At 36.7% G+C, this 17,736-nt stretch overlaps 1 protein-coding gene across 5 annotated transcripts in view; it reads right to left on the bottom strand.

Moving 5' to 3' along the window:
- Nucleotides 1–17,736, bottom strand: part of INPP4B (inositol polyphosphate-4-phosphatase type II B) — an 880,599-nt gene that overhangs the window by 75,364 nt on the left and 787,499 nt on the right. For all 5 annotated transcript variants that reach the window (XM_082610957.1, XM_082610958.1, XM_082610956.1 and 2 more), the window contains 4 exons: nucleotides 10,042–10,214; nucleotides 8,592–8,715; nucleotides 7,403–7,520; nucleotides 2,587–2,727 (listed from right to left, as the gene is read on the bottom strand). In XM_082610957.1, coding sequence (XP_082467083.1) covers nucleotides 2,587–2,727; nucleotides 7,403–7,520; nucleotides 8,592–8,715; nucleotides 10,042–10,214 — 556 coding nt within the window. The remainder of the gene's footprint in view (nucleotides 1–2,586; nucleotides 2,728–7,402; nucleotides 7,521–8,591; nucleotides 8,716–10,041; nucleotides 10,215–17,736) is intronic.

Raw genomic sequence — 17,736 nt, 5'->3', positions numbered from 1 at the left:
ACATTATAAACACCTGGTATTTAAAAAATGTTATCCTTGCTGGAGTAATACTAGTGTTACAGACTAAATGTTTGTGTCCCCCCAAAGATCATATGTTGAAGCTCTAACCCCCGGTGTGGCCGTGTTTGAAGATGGAAGCTCTGAAGAAGTCATTAAGATTATGAGGGTGGGGCCCTGAACCAGTAGGATTAGTGTCCTTGTGAAAAGAGACATCAAAGAGCTGGTTCTCTCTCTCTACACACACAAAAAAGAGGTCATGTGAGCACACAGCAAGAAAGCTGAAGACAATTCTCACCAGAAACCAAATTGGCCAGAATCTGGGACTTCTCAGCCTCTAAAACTGTGAGAAATAAATTTCTGTTGTTTAAGCTGCACAACCTGTGGTAGTTTGTTATGGTAGCCCAAGCAGACTAATTAGTACTTACTTATTTAAAAATGGATACACATTACATAAGTTTTGGCTATGGGTACATATATAGTAACATATTATACCTGGATTACATAGCATACCTAACATGTGAATGTTGATGGAAAAAAGCTCAAAATTCAGAATTAGAAAAATAAAGCTCATAGAACAAAGTGATTTGCTCAAAGTAGTAGTTGGTTGATATCAGAGGGCCAGCCTTCCTGCTTCCCTTTGTGTTTCTCTCTATTTTGCAGTTGTGTCTCCTTTTCAAATCCTATGTATCTTAAACAGCATCCAGGTATGAAAAAATACTTTTATTTATTTATTTATTTATTTATTTATTTTGCGGTACACAGGCCTCTCACTGTTGTGGCCTCTCCCATTGTGGAGCACAGGCTCTGGACACGCAGGTTCAGCAGCCATGGCTCACGGGCCCAGGTGCTCCGCAGCATGTGGGATATTCCCGGACTGGGGCATGAACCCATGTCCCCTGCATCGCAGGCGGACTCTCAACCACTGCGCCACCAGGGAAGCCCGAAAAAATACATTTTTATAGGCAAGACACATGAGAGAGAAGGGAAGGGGCAATTAAAAAAAATAAAGTGACTAACATCTAAAATAGTAACAATGACATGTAAATTAATCTAATCTAGAAGGCTTGAAAATACAATGCTAACTATTCCTTTACAGAAAAGTCTGTAAATGGAGAGTCTCACATCTCTCTCAAGACTGCACTCACAGGCCTTAACTTAGTAATTTAAATTCCAAACACTCTGTACTCTAGAGTACAAAAGAAGAGACAATTAATTTAGAGTGCTGTTTTGCCCCCCAATTGTTCATAAATATCATTTACCTCCCAAATTGTATAATTTATGTTCATAAATATCATTCTCCTCAACCTGTGAACTTGCTGTGAGACAACATATAAAGATGACTGGAATATAATCTGATCTTACATAATTATTTGCAAAAGTACTTAATTATTGAAGAATCAACTTTTTGTACAATACAGTGAAAAAAAATTATATTCTGATTTAAGCATACTATAACACAAGAGACTAATAGCTTCCACACAGTTTGAGATTAAACATGCAATACAAAACTGGCATGGAATTTTGTAACTGGCAAGTGAGAATTATGAAAATCTATGTTGTCCAGTAAATCTTTTGGATGAAAGGGAGAGATGGAGAAATCGTTGAAAATAGTAGCTAAAAACAGGCACCTTCACCATCATTGAAATTCAAGATGGCTATAAATGTGGTGGTAGTTTTAGTTCAGTAAAAAACATTAATAAAGGATTAAAACATACTTATCAAGTCATGGCAAAGAATATGCCAGCTACCTATGGGGGAAGGAAACATTTAGAGAGTGAATTATTGACAAGGGAGCATTTTAAAATACTCTTCAAAAGTTTTGCTTTGGGGGAAATTTTCCAGCTAGGCTTTACAGCAAGACACTAACTTCTTTCTCTGAGAAGTTTTAGAGAATCTTTTAAAAATGTGTTCTGTGAATCTTAACTCTTATCCACGTTTTCGATAATCTCTACATGGGAATCATGTAAGATGCAAAAGTAATTCCTTTGTCTGCTCAAAGCTTTTTTTTGACAGTTGCTTGTGCTATCACATACAATCATCTGTCATTTAACTGAGAAAATTATTATGAAAAGACGTGTTGTCATCCTCCAATAACAATTATTTTAGTAAATAAATTTTTAAAATTATTTAAATAAAAAAAATTAAAAATTAAAGTTTTTTGAATAAATAAAAAAATTATTTTAGTAAATAAAACAAAAGGATAAAATAGCATGTTTTATTAGGTCCAGAAAATTTGGACACAATTAGCAGAGTTTACAATGTTGAAATACATATAAGCACAAAAAATTCTAAAATTAGATACACACATGTAGGTATTTGGAAATATGAAGAAAGTTAATCCATGTGAATATTTTGGTATTGACACCAATATTTTCCTTGTTATTTTGCCATATTTAAATTTGATGTGGGCCAGGAATCCTTAAATATGAATAATTCTGCTTGCCATATCAAATAACTTTGTACTGATACAAAGGAAAATGTTACCCATGAATCTAATTTCTATGTGCAGGAACACGTGGAATTATTTAGCATATCCATAACAATTAAACAAAAAAATCAAGTACCGGCCTTTTATCTGAAGCTTACCTCTCAGCAAGAGTTTGCTGTTCATTGATTCCAACATTAAAAAGTACTGGATACACATGAAGCAACTGTCCTTCTTTAATCTGTAGAGGCAGGGACTCAAACATTCTGCCTGGAAGCTTCACCTCCACCACATAGTGTTCACTGGAGAAAGAGGAGGGCAAAGAGAAGCAGCTTGCTTTATTTCATTCAATTTTATGTTACTTTAGATTCATAGGAAAGAAACAATAAAACAGTTGGAATATAGCAGTGATTTAGGTTTTTGGCTTACATCTGCTTATTTTCTTTTACTAATTCATTTGATAATCATTTCATTCACTTCACTATTAAATTACTTGGCATAAAGAGTCATTTACATTTATCTCCATTACTCTGAGGTTTTTTTTAGGAAAGGAAGAATATTTAGTGCATCTTCGTGTAAAAGGGCCATGTGCATAAGAGCTTCAATATTTGTTTTCTTGAGTTAATTATTTAAAAACCCAGTCTCAAGAATAAGAAAAGCAATTTAATGATGGATTTTTTAATATAGTGAAACTAATGAACCAAATCATTTATACATTTTTTAGCATGGCCTAATTGTTATTACTGATGAACCTCTGTTTGTGATGACCTGATGGAAATGTAATGGTTTCATTATTTAAGATGTAACCTTTTGGCTTTCCTGATCATTTTGCAACATTAACATATCACCAGAGCATTTTTTCTTTGGAAATTTCCATTAAAAATTACCCTTAATGTTTAGTGTTGAAAATTTAAATTAGGATTCACAAAATAGGGTCAATAAGAATAGCTGCTTGTAGATTCTGAAACTTGATATCTTCTGATCCAGTGTGACTTGATTAAAGAAATGTCAAGTTTCACCTGGAATTTAGGAAAATCCATGTGTTTCCTGAACTATATAGAGTGCTGGTGTATGTGTATGGGGCAACGAAGAACAGGACAATTAGAGAGTCTCTGTGAAAATCTTTTCAGTTTCTCTAGTATAATAATACTGATATGTACTCTGGATACTTGACAGTGAGACTTGTTTCTTACCTCAGCTTTGAACTAGAGAATCTGGAAATACCATCAACCCAGCAAGCAGGGATGTTAGCACTACCCTCAGAAGATGGACACTTTATTTTTCTTTTCTAAATTGCTCTGTGTCCTTTACAATAGCCTGGCTAACAGAAGGCTGATGTTTATTTCAAAATTTTCAGGAATATGAGAAGATTCAATGAGCCAAGCCTGCATTTAAAGATTTCTCTGAAGGTAAAACATTATACACATTCTTTATGATAACTTTTTTTTTAATTGAAGTATAGCTGATATACAATGCTGTGTTTCAGGTGTACAGCAAAGTGATTATTCTTTTTCAGATTTTTTCCATTATAGGTTATTACAAGATACTGAATAGTTCCCTGTGCTATACAGTAGGTCAATGTTATTTATTTTTTATATAGTAGTGTGTATCTGTTAATTCCATACTCCCAATTTACCCCCCACCCTTTTCCCATTTGGTAATCATAAGTTTGTTTTCTATGTCTGTGAGTCTATTTCTGTTTTGAAAATAAGTTCATCTGTATCATTTTTTTTGATTCCACATATAAGTGATATCATGTGATATTTGTCTTTGTCTGACTTACTTCACTTAGTATGATCATTTCTACGTCCATCCATGTTACTGCAAATAGCATTATTTCATTCTTTTTTATGGCTAATATTCCATTGTATATATGTACCACATCTTCCTTATTCATTCATTTATCAATGGGCATTTAGGTTGCTTCCATGTCTTGGTTGTTGTAAATAGTGCTGCTATGAACATTGGGGTGCATGTGTCTTTCTGAATTATGGTTTCTCTTTGTAGTCATATAGCAATTTTAAGTTTAACTTTTTAAGTAACTGCCCAACTGTTTCCAAAGTGGCAGCACCACAAGTAATAAAGGAGGATTCCACATTTTCCATATCCTTGCCAACACTTGTTACTGTCTGACTTTTTGATTATGATTATTCTACTGTGAGTGAAGTGGTGTCTAATTCTGGTTTTAATTTGTAGTCTCCTAATGACTAATTATTTGAGTATGTTTTCATGTGCATATAAGCCATTCATATATCTTATTTGGCAAAATATTTATTCAAATTCTCTGCCCATTTTTAAATTAGATTTTTTTCTTTCATTATTGAGTTGTAAGATTTCTTTTTATACTCTGAATACAAGTCTTTTATCAGATATATGATTTGCATATATTTTCTCCCAATCTGTGGCTTGTCTATTCATTACTTAATGGTATTTTTGATGCTTAAAAGTTTATAATTTTTATTAAATCTTATTTATCAAATCATTTATTTTATGAATCTAGATTTTTGAGTCATATCTAAGAGCTCTTTGCCTAAATTAACTTACAAAAATTTTCTCCTAGAAGTTTCATAGTTTTAGCTCTTATATTTAGACCTATGATCCATTGTGAGTTAATTTTTGTGTACGATCTAAATTGATGTTCTAAATTCTTTCTTCATATAGATAATCTATTGTCAAAGCAACATTTTTTGAAGAGACTCTCCATTCTCCATTGAATTGCTTTGGCACCTTTGTTGAAAAGCCATTAAACTTAAAGATAATAGTTTATATCTGGACTTTAAATTTTGTTCCATTGATCTACATATATATGTATGTATATATATATATCTCTACTTATATATAAGTAGATATATATATATATATATATATATATATATATATATATATATATATATACTTATGCCAGTACTATACAGTCTCGATTATTGTAGTTTTATATTAACTTTTTAAATTAATAAGTAAAATTCTCCAACTTTGTTCTTCTTTCATAGAATTGTTTTTTGGTATTCTGGATCCTTTGCAGTTTCATATCAATTTTAGGTTTAGCTTGCCAATTTCTGCCAAGCTTTAGATGGTGATTGCATTGAATCTATAGATCAATTCGTGGAGAACTGCCATCTAAACAATATTGAGCATTCTAATCTGTGAACATGTACTGTCTTTCCATTTACTGGATCTTATTAATGTCTCTAAGATTATTTTATGTGTTCTGTGTACAACTGTTAGAAAGCTTTGCTAAACTTAGTCTGATGTAATTATTACTTTTGATGCTATTGTGAATGGAATTGTTATCTAAACACCACTGTTTCTAACAAGTTTTCAGGAGTATGCTTTTTTCTCTTCTCTGGTGCAAATCAAGTCAACCCCCTCTGGTAGGAGACTGTTGGTTTTCATGGCCTGCTTTGCCCTAGTGAAACTATGCTGACAGAGCTGGGGGTGATGGGAGCAACTCCTGGCAAAAACACCACACACTCCAACTGACTTATCCAATATTCACTAGTTTTTCACGAATAATTACTTCTAAATTTGTGTGTGTGCAAATTAAGTCCTTAGTCATAAGCTGGTTGTTTTAGAAAATTCTATCCAATGGTAATGTTGCTTTCTGGAAAGAAGATTTTCCAAGCTGCTCACTTTGCTACTCCAGAAGTCTCACTCCCAACTGTATGATAGCTTTTGAATTTAGATACAGCCTAAAGAACTCCCTCAGAAAAAGCATCCGTACTCTGTCTATATCAAATGGCCTGGTAAGCTTCCCTTATAAATTGTGATAAAAGTATCAGTTTTCCACTTTTTATAATAATCTTCACAGTAATACAAAGTGGTACTATTTTCTAGGTGTGTGTATGAGCAATTTTATTCCTCTTTCTTCCAATGAATGGCAAATTAAGCATTAGTCTACAGATGAAATATTTAGTTTTACGAGGATGTGTTTTTTCTTTACGTATAAGAAACAGTTACCTTTCATTCAACCATATGTTTCTGGGCATCCTTCACACAAAATTTTAAGTAATTATATGTTTACTATAGATAAGAAAACAAGTTTATTGTGAACTTTTATACTTAAGTCTCTTCTCCATCTCTCTTCATGTTTTTTCACTGTGATCTGAGACTGTTTCAAATTTCAAATATCCTCATGCAGTGCTTAAAAGTGTTAATGCCAGAATGGTTTAAAATTTGGAGGACTTCTGATTAAAATAATTTGCCCATAGGATGTAATTCTTCTATTAGAGGTCTATTCTACATGCCATCATTTTTCTTAATTATTTCTAATATTTTGCCCGTTATACACTGACCTTCAAAACTATTTATTTAGGGCTTCCCTGGTGGCGCAGTGGTTGAGAGTCCACCTGCCGATGCAGGGGACACGGGTTTGTGCCCTGGCCCGGGAAGATCCCACATGCCGCGGAGCGGCTGGGTCCGTGAGCCATGGCCGCTGAGCCTGCACGTCCGGAGCCTGTGCTCCGCAACGGGAGAGGCCACAACAGTGAGAGGCCCGCGTACCGCAAAAAAAAAAAAAAATTAAGAAAAATTGTGGTATGTGCCCCTGACACAGGAATATACCTTTTCTAAAATGTTGCTGCTTTTAATACCAAGAATTTAATACCAAGTCATCTCAAGAATTATGACAATATTAACCAAATGATTCCAGCAAAAGTAAAAACATCCAGAGCTTTAGATTAGATAGTAATAAAGAGAAAAATGTTCTTCTCATGCCTGCTATTTTGAATTTCTCATATTTCATGGGGGAGCCTTACCCTACTTACCTCATTTTAGTACAATTTATGAACATTCATGAGACTTTTATGAGTTTTTCAAGATCTTCCCCTGTCATGTCACCTACATTTATTTTTCACCAAAAAGGAAAAGAGAACAAAAGAAACATTTCCAAACCAAACCTTAATTCTCCTTGGCTCTTTTGTCAGGGGTTAATTAAAAATATCTAACAAAGCTTGGTCTTAGGAAATGAACAACACTTACCGCCTTCCTGTTATAACTGGCAAGACATCATTGGATGTGGCTTCAGTTATTTTAAAAGCGACTTTCTTCAAATCTGAAATACCAACGGCCATGTCCTCCAGCATTCCAATTTCCTCACCTAAACAAGGGCAAAGGAGCCTAGTTACAAACATACTATTTGAAGAAAGTCACTGTGTACTCCACCTCCCTGCTGGAATTTGTTCTAACAGTTTAGTGAATGAGTTTCTGAAGACAGTGAATCCATTCTCAATACGTTTTCCTGAGTCTGAAGGTTTTCATCAGTGAAACAAGAACCATTTAAATAGACTCCAGCTGTCCACATGCCCTTTGAGGGAAGGAAAGAGGAATGCCTTTGCTGGAAGGTTAGAGAGAAGTTTTAATCCTTTTATGGCACAAAGTATCATGCAGATCTCTTTCCCTTGGCAGGACTGACATTTGATTTCTAGAAGTAATAGAGATGGCTGAATTGAAGGTCACTGACCCAAGCTCATGCTAGTTTTATATCTTAATACACTGACAAATAAAACCTAAGAAGGAGGTAATTAAATAAGATTCTAGATCAGTCCTGCACAACAGAAATATAACGTGAACCACATATATAATTTTAAATTTCCTGGTAATCATCTTTTTAAAGAGTAAAATTTTAAAAGGTGAAATTAACTTTAATAATGTTTTCCTTTAGCCTGATAGTTCCAAAATAACATTTCAGCTGTAAATCAATATACTATGATTAATTATTCATTAATTATTAATATAAAACTCTTTTTTCACTAGTCTTTGAAACCTGGTGTGCACGTTGAGTACTTATTGATTTGGACTAGATACATTTCAAGTGCTCAATTGCCACACCAACCTATGTATTGAACAGGGCAGCTCTAGACATTACAGAGTTGGGACTTTAAAAATCCAGTCATTGAAACTAGGTTGGCAAAAGCCTTTATTTAAAAAGCCAGATGGCTGCTCAGGACTCTACTGTGAAATAATCTATAATTCCATTTTCAAAACATAATGAGAGTAAAAGCACAGTGACAAGGAAAATGAATACAAAAAACTAAAAATTACATTCTTTCTCTAATGCTTGATGCAAGAAAGGTTTACTACTCATTTTTATATTTAACTGAAGGATCTATGGATCACATATCTTTATGAACAGGAATATTATTTTAACATGGACTAAAGCAATACTTACTATATGTACTTAGCAGCCCTTCATATTGTACTATCAATCCCACCGTGTGAAGTTGCTCAAGAAAGCCAGGGTCATACAAACTTGTGTGCAATTTGATGATAAAACCACAGACCAATCCAGCAAGCTAAAAAAAAAAAAAAAAAAAGTCATTGAAGAAATTACTGGGGTCAGCAAACTTTAATTTAAAAATATATAAGTCTTTGAGACATTGCAGACATAATTAGAAATTTTCAAGTATATGTAACAAAATTATAACTATTTATATATCCATTTTGAAATGCGTTGACTGCATTTACTCTAGTATGGCTTGGGGAAGGCAGCATTGTGAAATGGGAAAGACCATGGATTCAGAATCTGCAAATCCTGTCCCTCCCATTTCTAAGCAGTAAAACCATAAAAAGTTATTTAACAGTTCCAAATCTTTCTGTTCTTATTTTTTTGCACACGGAAAATAGAGATAATAGTCCTCATTTTGCAGAGTCGTTGAAAGGACACAATGGAGAAATATGTATAAGGCAGAGCATAATGCCTGACACTTAGCTCCGTTTGCTACTGGGTCATGCATGAAATAGGGGGGACAAGAGATATTTTGGGTAAAACATTCCGTTTGTCTGGAAGGTTTAGAAGGAGAGGCTTCTGTCTCTTTCCTTCCACGTGTCTGTCTATAAAACTCAATCATGGTGGTGGAGGCAGGAGGGGAGAAGGAGCACAGCCATTGTGATGGAGGCCAACCTTGGTGTCATGGGCTAGGGTTGGGTGTAGGCAAAGGAGGTGGTCCTGTCAAACCTCCCATTCAAGACTATGGCCTGGTGAACTTATTTTATAAACACCAAAAAAGAGATCATTATGAATTCCTGTCCTGGGATTCATGAGGGAGCTGTATAAATAAGGGGTTGCAAATAGATCCCTTTTGCCAGTCCTGGCTGCCATCCACACTGTGCATGGTGTGGAGAGCCCTGGGCATAATATGAGGACAGGGCGGGGGACCCTTTCCTTCACAGACTCTCTGCCCTGTGAAACAGCATGGACATATCAGAGACTTGGCCACCTCTTTGCTGAAATAAATACTTCAGGTCTCAGACAGTGTTTCCATTCGGCTTGTATTTATTATGAGTAAGAAAACCTGGGTACTAAACTTTAAGAAAAGAATCCCTTTAAGAAGAAAACTGCCAAAGGACCTACTGTATAGCACAGGAAACTCTGCTCAAAATTATGTAACAACCTCAATGGGAAAAGAATTTGCAAAAGAATAGATATATGTGTATGTATAACTGAATCACTTTGCTGTACACCTGAAACTATCACAACATTGTTTATCAACTATATGCCAATATAAAATAAAAAGATTAAAAAAAAAAGAAAACTGTCAAAAAAAAGACATCTATCTTCACCAAGGATACTATTTGACAACCATCACTGTGCTGGGCTCACAAGATCAAGAGGCACCTACTGCTTGGCTGAAGACGACGTCTCTTCTTAGCGTCAGCATCAAACATTGGGGAAGGCTGTAGGCAAGCTCCTGAAGGAGCACGAACGTCAGGGACTGCTTGGCTCGATTCACCACTTCTCCCATGCAGTCCTTCAGGGTAAGGATGAGGGGATACAACTGTTCATACCAGTCCTCTGCGGGGTGGATGGGGCATAAGAACAGCGGGATAGATGAAGGAAGGTCTTGGAAGATAGAACCAATTTATTTATTTTCTCAGTGAAGTTCTACACATTATTAAGGAGTCACAAAGATTAGATTTAAAGATCTCCGATTCCAATCTCTCCTCTGAACTCCAGGTGTCTATTACCAGCCACCCACTTGGGTGTATCTAACTCATCTATAGTAGAAGTCTTCTCTTCTCTACTCATCTCTAATCTGTGCATTGCCTGTATCTTAGTGGATGGTGCCACCAAACTCTTCCTATGCTGGAAACAATTTCTTGGACTTCTCTACAGTCTCCACATTTACTGGGTCATTAAATCAGTTCTACCACCATAGTAAGCCATCAAACACTCATCTTCCCCCTTGCCCTCTCCCATCATCATTTATCCATCTCCTTCGGACCACTTTCTATTCCGCTCCATAACTGACCCCTCTTCCTCCAATCATATTCTACTCGAATCCTTTCTCAACAGAGTTGCTAGAGGGGGCTTTCTAATCAGTTTGAATCCCATCACTCACTCTTTCACTTCCTTAACTCAAACTATTTTAAACACACCAAAACATTCAGAACAAAGTCCCAAAGCATGACAGACCCTGCATTATCTGACCCCTGCCTACGTGTTCAGTCTTATCTCTCAGAACTTTTTCACTTGCAGCCTTGAGTCCCAGGTGAGCTGAACAACACAGATTTCCCCAAACCTGTTCTCTCTCATCTCAGTGTCTTTGCAAATCCTATCTCCAATCCTGGAGCACCTTCCCCCTACATATCTTCATGACAAACACTTTATCTTCTCTGCAGACTCAATTCAGGGTTTCTCTCTTCCAGGAAGTCTTCTTGATTTTCCCCTTAATCCCTTCCTCCCCCCATCCCTGTTTACTAAAGGTTTGCATCACAGCTCCTTGCTCTTACTGTTCTAGAGCAATCCATGCTGTTCTGCAAGAAAGGGAGCTCACTGAGGGTGAGAAATTTCTGCTTTAATCACTGAATCTCCAGAAGCTAGCATAGCAGACATTCAGTTTTTAATTGAATGAGTAAAGTTAAAATAAATATGACAAAAGTCTTTTAAGATGTAGACATGTAAGAGAAAATCAAGTTTTTGACAATATTTGGAATTCGAATAGCTTTCCTTCAAATCAGGATACAAAATTGAAACCATCTGTGATTTTTGTATGTCTAGAAATTTAACATGTTTCAATTATATAATTATGACTTTGGCATGTGAAATAGAAACAAGTTATATTCTATTTCAGTTTATTTGGAAATCAAACCCCTGACAAATGTCAAACATTATAAATTCCAGACTGTGTGTTATTCCATTAATATATAAATAAATTAACAGTAGTGGGAAAAATACAAATATGATTTTAAAAAAATGAGCAAATTCTGAAAAATTAATTATGAATCAAGATCTAAAATGGTATGATCTTCTCAGTTTACAAAAGTGAATGATGTGAAAGGTCAATAATCAGTTAAAACCTTGGAAGAGTTATAGGTAGTGATGAAAAGAATTGTAATCACTACTGTGCCATATCTATTGTCACTTACTTATTTTAAGTTGTGGTGAAATAGATTAGATGAAATAAACCAAAATGGGTGAAAGGATAATTAATGGCCCCAACTCAATAAAAAGATGTGCTCCTGTTAATACTCCATGTAAATGTTTATGTGATGCTATAATGCAAAATACATTAGGAATATTAGGAGTTCTTATTTTAAAATATTGTAGAATTAAGTGTTATGATAGGAATAAAAAAACACTAGAGAAAGGGGAATTCAATGAAGGCCTATTAAATCTGTAATCATTTAATAAAGGAATCACTGTGGGCAGCCTAGGATGAGATATGAACCGTGGTTCAAGTAAAACAGGCATTCGGTGACTATTGATTTTTATGTCATTAGTAGCTGTAAAAAGGGCAAATGGAGGTACATTAGACTTATTTTCAGAATAAAAGACACATCAGTAGACACCAAGAAGGAATATTCGATATTCCTATTGTTTTCATATTTACATTCTTTTATCTCCCATTCTCTCCTACTCTCTAATTATTGTTCTCAATACGAATGCACACACACACACACAGAAAACAAATATCTCAATAAATTGACCCAGATGTAGATCTTAAAAGATAACAGACTGAAAACCTATTTTGTTTTGTGCTGAGGTCTGCAGAGATGAATTTCTACTGAAGAATTCTCCAACATAAAATAAAGCCTGTGCGCAGTAGGTGGCGCTGTTTTATCAGGCTGAAGTAGAACTACTTGGTCACTTACTCCATTCAGGTAACTGATTTATATAGTCTTTTATATATTTGCATAGTTCCCAAACAGCAGGTCCATGTTGTATGGGCACTTTGCATCTTACTCTCCTGTGTCAAGTGGTCAATAACCTGGCCAAAAGTGTAATAGGCTCTTTCTATTAGAAAATGGAAAATTAACTTAAATTTTTTCCCTTGGAAGATACTGACAGCTCAACTTAAATATAGCTGATGGTTTTCTTGAAGATCTTTAAAAGAGGAATCTTCACAGATTTCTTCATTAGCATCAAGATAATTTCTTTACTCACTTCTAAACCTACCTTCACACTTATCTAACCATTTGACTCAATCAGAAATTACAATGATATTAAAAAAGAGACAGACAGATCACCTGATTTCTAGTCCTTCTAGAATAAAACTGAAGACCTGGAAAAATAAATAAATACACTGAAATTCTAAATCTAGGGGTATTGTTAGGTATTTGTCTGACACTAGCAATATTCCAGTGTCTCTGTTTATTATAATTATATATACTTTTTTTATGGCTAAAAGTTAAGGAAATGGCAATATAAGAAAACATTAATGATGAATGAGAAAATTACAAGTTGGTGAGCAAGGTAGAATGGCTTAAAGATAGTAATAAGCTTCCTATAAAGAAGCATACTTGAGAAAGCTAAAAATACATTTTTTTTTCTAGAAAAAAAGCAATTTAAGTTCAGCAGATAAAGGAAAACCTCACTGGCAAATGCAAATTGTGATGGCTTCAGGTTTTGCTCCCTGTTAGTAGTCACTCAGTGTAAATCTCAGGTTCTGAAATAAACACAATGGAGTGTGACAGGCCAAAGAAAGGCCAAAGTAGTCAGTTCATAAACAGCCTTTTTGCTCCAATGAGCATTCCAAATCACTCTCACAAAGGCAAAAGAAATGCTTTAGTTTTCTCTTTAAAAATATTTTTGGGGGCTTCCCTGGTGGCGCAGCAGTTAAGAATCCACCTGCCAATGCAAGGGACACGGGTTCAAGCCCTAGTCTGGGAAGATCCCACATGCTGCGGAGCAACTAAGCCCGTGCGCCACAACTACTGAGCCTGCACTCTAGAGCCTACAAGCCACAACTACTGAAGACCACACGCCTAGAGCCTGTGCTCTGCAACAAGAGAAGCCACCACAATGAGAAGCCCGCGCACCACAACAAAGAGTAGCCCCTGCTCACTGCAACTAGAGAGAAAGCCCACGTGCAGCAATGAAGTCCCAATGCAGCCAAAAAAAAAAAAAATTAAAAAAATATATTTTGGGGGGAACAACAAAAAAAGCTGTAGCTCCTGATTGTCCTGAGACCACTGTCATATCCCTCTCAGCTTCCTGTCTCTCCATACTTACAACTTACATGGGGTTTATTTTGTCCCGATGGGAAAACCATTTTCTGGGAGGGATAAAGATGGTGTTCGTTCTGCATTTTCTAGTCCAAGGAAGAAATCTTGAAATGCACACATCCACTCTTCTGAGTTTAGTTTCCTCACGTTTCAACTGAGATTTTACACACACACACACACACACACACACACACTCCTGATATACCCAAGGATGCAGGGTAGTTAAGGGCTCACCACAATGTAGTCACCACACCTACACCTCTCACAGAAGCTAACTGGCCCAGCAGGCACTTAAGTGCCCACATCGTTGATTCTATCCCCTGGGCTCCTTTTAGTGACAGAGGAAAATATGAAGAGAATGTTTTAGTGTCTCTATAAAAACTTGCTGAAACTCCTTAACCCTGAGACCAAGAAGCAGAGTCTTTCCCCAGGAAAGCATAAAATGCGTGTAGCTTTGCTGAGCTTTTCCTGAGCTTTGTGAAGTGTGTTGGAAGGCATCCAAGCAGAGCCTGTTTTCCAGCTTCTGTAACGTATTCAAGTGAATTCACTGAAGGATTCAAAGAACGGCTGCCGGGCACCCCCCTCACCTCCTCTACACACCATCTATTTCCTGTACAGGGTGTTCACGTCCTCTGAGCTCAATGGCTCTTAGGTTGCTCAGGAGAAAAATAAAAGAGCCAAATACCAACCAATGGTAGCAGAGCATAATGCTTTCTTTCCAATTTCTGAGCCATTTTCTTCTCAGGTGTTTGGTCTCTTTCTCTCATTTAAGATATGAACTTCACTTCATGGAAGCTTGTAGCCATTGTTATTTTTGTTATCACCACTTTTTAGACGTGGGGGTGGGGGGAAGACAAGCTCACAGCTTGCATGCCCATTAAACTTTATGCAAGGAGATAAGAGAAGAAATTAGCCTGGCTCTTAGGATTCGCCTAAGTTAAGAAGATGATGTACTGTGAAGTCAAGCAATTAGAATGGCCTTTAAGGAGGGTGATAAAATTTCCAAGGTTCTGAGAGGAACAGAGACCCATCCCACAGCTGACAGGGTTTTCATAGGATGCCCAAACCTCAGGTAGCACAGAACTGGCAGTGAGTTCAAGGTTGGGGGCTGGGAGTGGGTATATCTTATCCCTGCCCATAGAGTCCTTGTTGGTTTTGAAGAGCCTATGTCCTCTGTCAACCCAGAGATAGCTACCTTTGCGCCCCTCTGTCTTTTGGGTACAATTTTACAATGTGAACATCAGCACTCAGAAGGGTCAACTAATAATAAGTCTTCCTCTCCAGATACCTTCTAGCAGGACTCCTTTGTATACTACACATGGCCAACTTTGGTCATAGACTCTAAACACCCAGCCATACGAGGCCTCCAAATATCAGCCGTATCTCTGAGATAGAGGACACAGAAGTGAGGCTAATCCAGACAACAGATGAGTAATCAGGGAAAGAAAAGCACCTGCTGAGGCTGGGCTGCCTAGAATGACTTCCTTGGTCACTCAGAATGACCTCCTCCAAGTCTTCCTAACTCCTTACCCACCTTTACAATCTGGTCCAGGAATTAAAAAAAAAAAAAAAAAAAAAAACCTGTATTTATCTTTCTTTAAAAAATGCTAACCTGTCTTCCTTATGCCAATGTCCCCTCTTTTTTCACTGCCATTGTGAGAAAGACATTCGTCATTCAGTATCCATGGAGGATTGGTTCCAGGAACTCTTGCGAATACCAAAAACCAAGGATGCTCAAGTCCCTTCTATAAAATGGCATAGTACCATCATCCCTCTGTATCCACGGGTTCCACATCTGGGGATTCAACCAACTGTGGATGAGGAACCTGCAGATACAGAGGGCCGACTATAACCTTATTCCTTAGACAAATAGAGCCTCTTCAATGTGAGGTCCTATGGTCAATACTAATATTAAAACTCATGGCCCCTACCATCAAGGAGCTTAAAATACAGAACCCATAAACTAACTGGAGGAGGTCAGAAATGGGACTGGAGGGGAGCAGGGAAGGGACTGAGATGACTTTAAGGATGTGGAAAAGGCAGGAATAAAGGGGAAGTAAGTGTTGAACCTGAAACCATAGGAAAAAACAATGGAAAACCAGGTGGGCAGTCACCATGGTAGGCATAGGGAATGGAATAAGTAGGGGTGGGGAGAGAAAAAGGAAGGTGCAGGGTATGGGTGAGCAGAGAGCCAAAAGCTAAGAAGCAAGGCCAAACCTAGAAACAATGGGTATCAGGTAGGACAAGGTTAATGATAAGCCTGGGAGGAAGATCACATATAAATGTTGTACCTTCCTTTACATCTAATAGGAGCAGTCTTAAAGGCTCCAAGGGTATTCACACAAAAGACAAACGTGTATCTTCAAATGTTATCATTGTAGTGTCCAGTGAACTATGATCCAAGGTAAGTGACTGATCTTGGCACCTTCCAGTTGTATGAGAAATGAGTGGACTGCTCAACTCGACACACTGCTAGGAGAAGAACAAAGGCAACTTTTCTCATGTCAAGGGAACCTTATTTGTTTGAGTCCTGCCAGTCTGAGAACAATGTCATAAAACTTTCCAGTCTTGCTCTTAGAAAAACAGCAAAGGAAATGCATCAACTGATATCCTGCTTAAACTTCTCATTTCATAGCACAAAGTTGAAAGCCTTAAGTAAATTCTGCTAAGACAGTTTCCAAGAACTAAATCCATTAATCAAACAAATTCTGCATTGGTTGTAGCACAAAAGTTTTGAATCAGAGTTTACATTGGACCAGGAAGAGTCACATATTCACATTCCTTGAGCTTATTTTGCCTTTTGGCCTAAAAAAAATCTGTAACCTCAGGACTCTGACCTTCAAACACACTGAGCTTTTAAGAATAAGTGCATAGGTCATAGGTCATTGAGCAACCTAAAATCACCAATACATCTACATCAGACAGCTCTTGTCATTTAAATTTTGTCCAGTATCTAAGACTGAGAAAAGAGGGGTGGTCGATATTGGGTTGATGAAAGCCTGATTAGAGCACAGACCCCCAGAGGGGAAAGGGAGATACATTATCTACCCTGCAGCGAACTAGGTGAGTGTAGTAGTTCAAGGCCAGTAAAGTTCAAGGCCAGTGGAATACAATGCATCCTTTTAAAAATTATTTCTACAAATCCAACAAAGCCTCATGTAAACAGGTTTAACTTATAAGTGCTGAGTAAGTAGGCAAGTAACCAAACATAACATAAACAGTACCATTTCTCACTCTATTCCATAATTATATGCCCCACAGTTCCCACATGGGATATATGCATCTTTTTTCTTTGCCTATCCCAGTTTCTCTGTGGGAGTGAGTATCATCAGATTTATGAGAACGCTAAATAATATTTCAATTGTAATTATGAATACTTGGCAATTCTTAATTTCTGCATAAGGTACAATTCCATAGTAAATTTTTAAGAGATACCGATGGGATTGATTTTCATGAAGCTATCCCATAATACTGCTAATTTGTGTCTGATAAAACTTAACATTTTGTTCAAAGGGTGACAGCAAAAAATTATCTGTACAGAGTTAAGATTAGAGATGCTTTTTCCTGGAAAGAACAGCAGCAGTGCAGCACCGTGGTTGAGGGGACAGGTTCTCAACTCAGACCACCAGGGTTGGAATCCAGGCGCTGCCACTAGACTTGGCATGAAAGTGCACAGGTAACTTCAACTCTCTACTTCTTCATCCATTAAATGTGTGGAATTACTCCTATGAGTGTTGCAAGAGTGAAATAATAAAGGCAGTATCTTAAAAATAAGTTTTAGCACATATTAAGCCACCCCAAATTGTTAGCTACTATCTTTAAAAAAAATGGAAACAAATATAAAGTCATTTCGACATGTGACCCAATGT

This window comes from Mesoplodon mirus, assembly GCF_964341445.2.
Source record: "Mesoplodon mirus genome assembly, chromosome: 2".
NCBI lineage: Eukaryota > Metazoa > Chordata > Mammalia > Artiodactyla > Ziphiidae > Mesoplodon > Mesoplodon mirus.
Note: the sequence above shows the minus strand (reverse complement) of the source record. Positions and strands in the feature narration are given on the sequence as shown.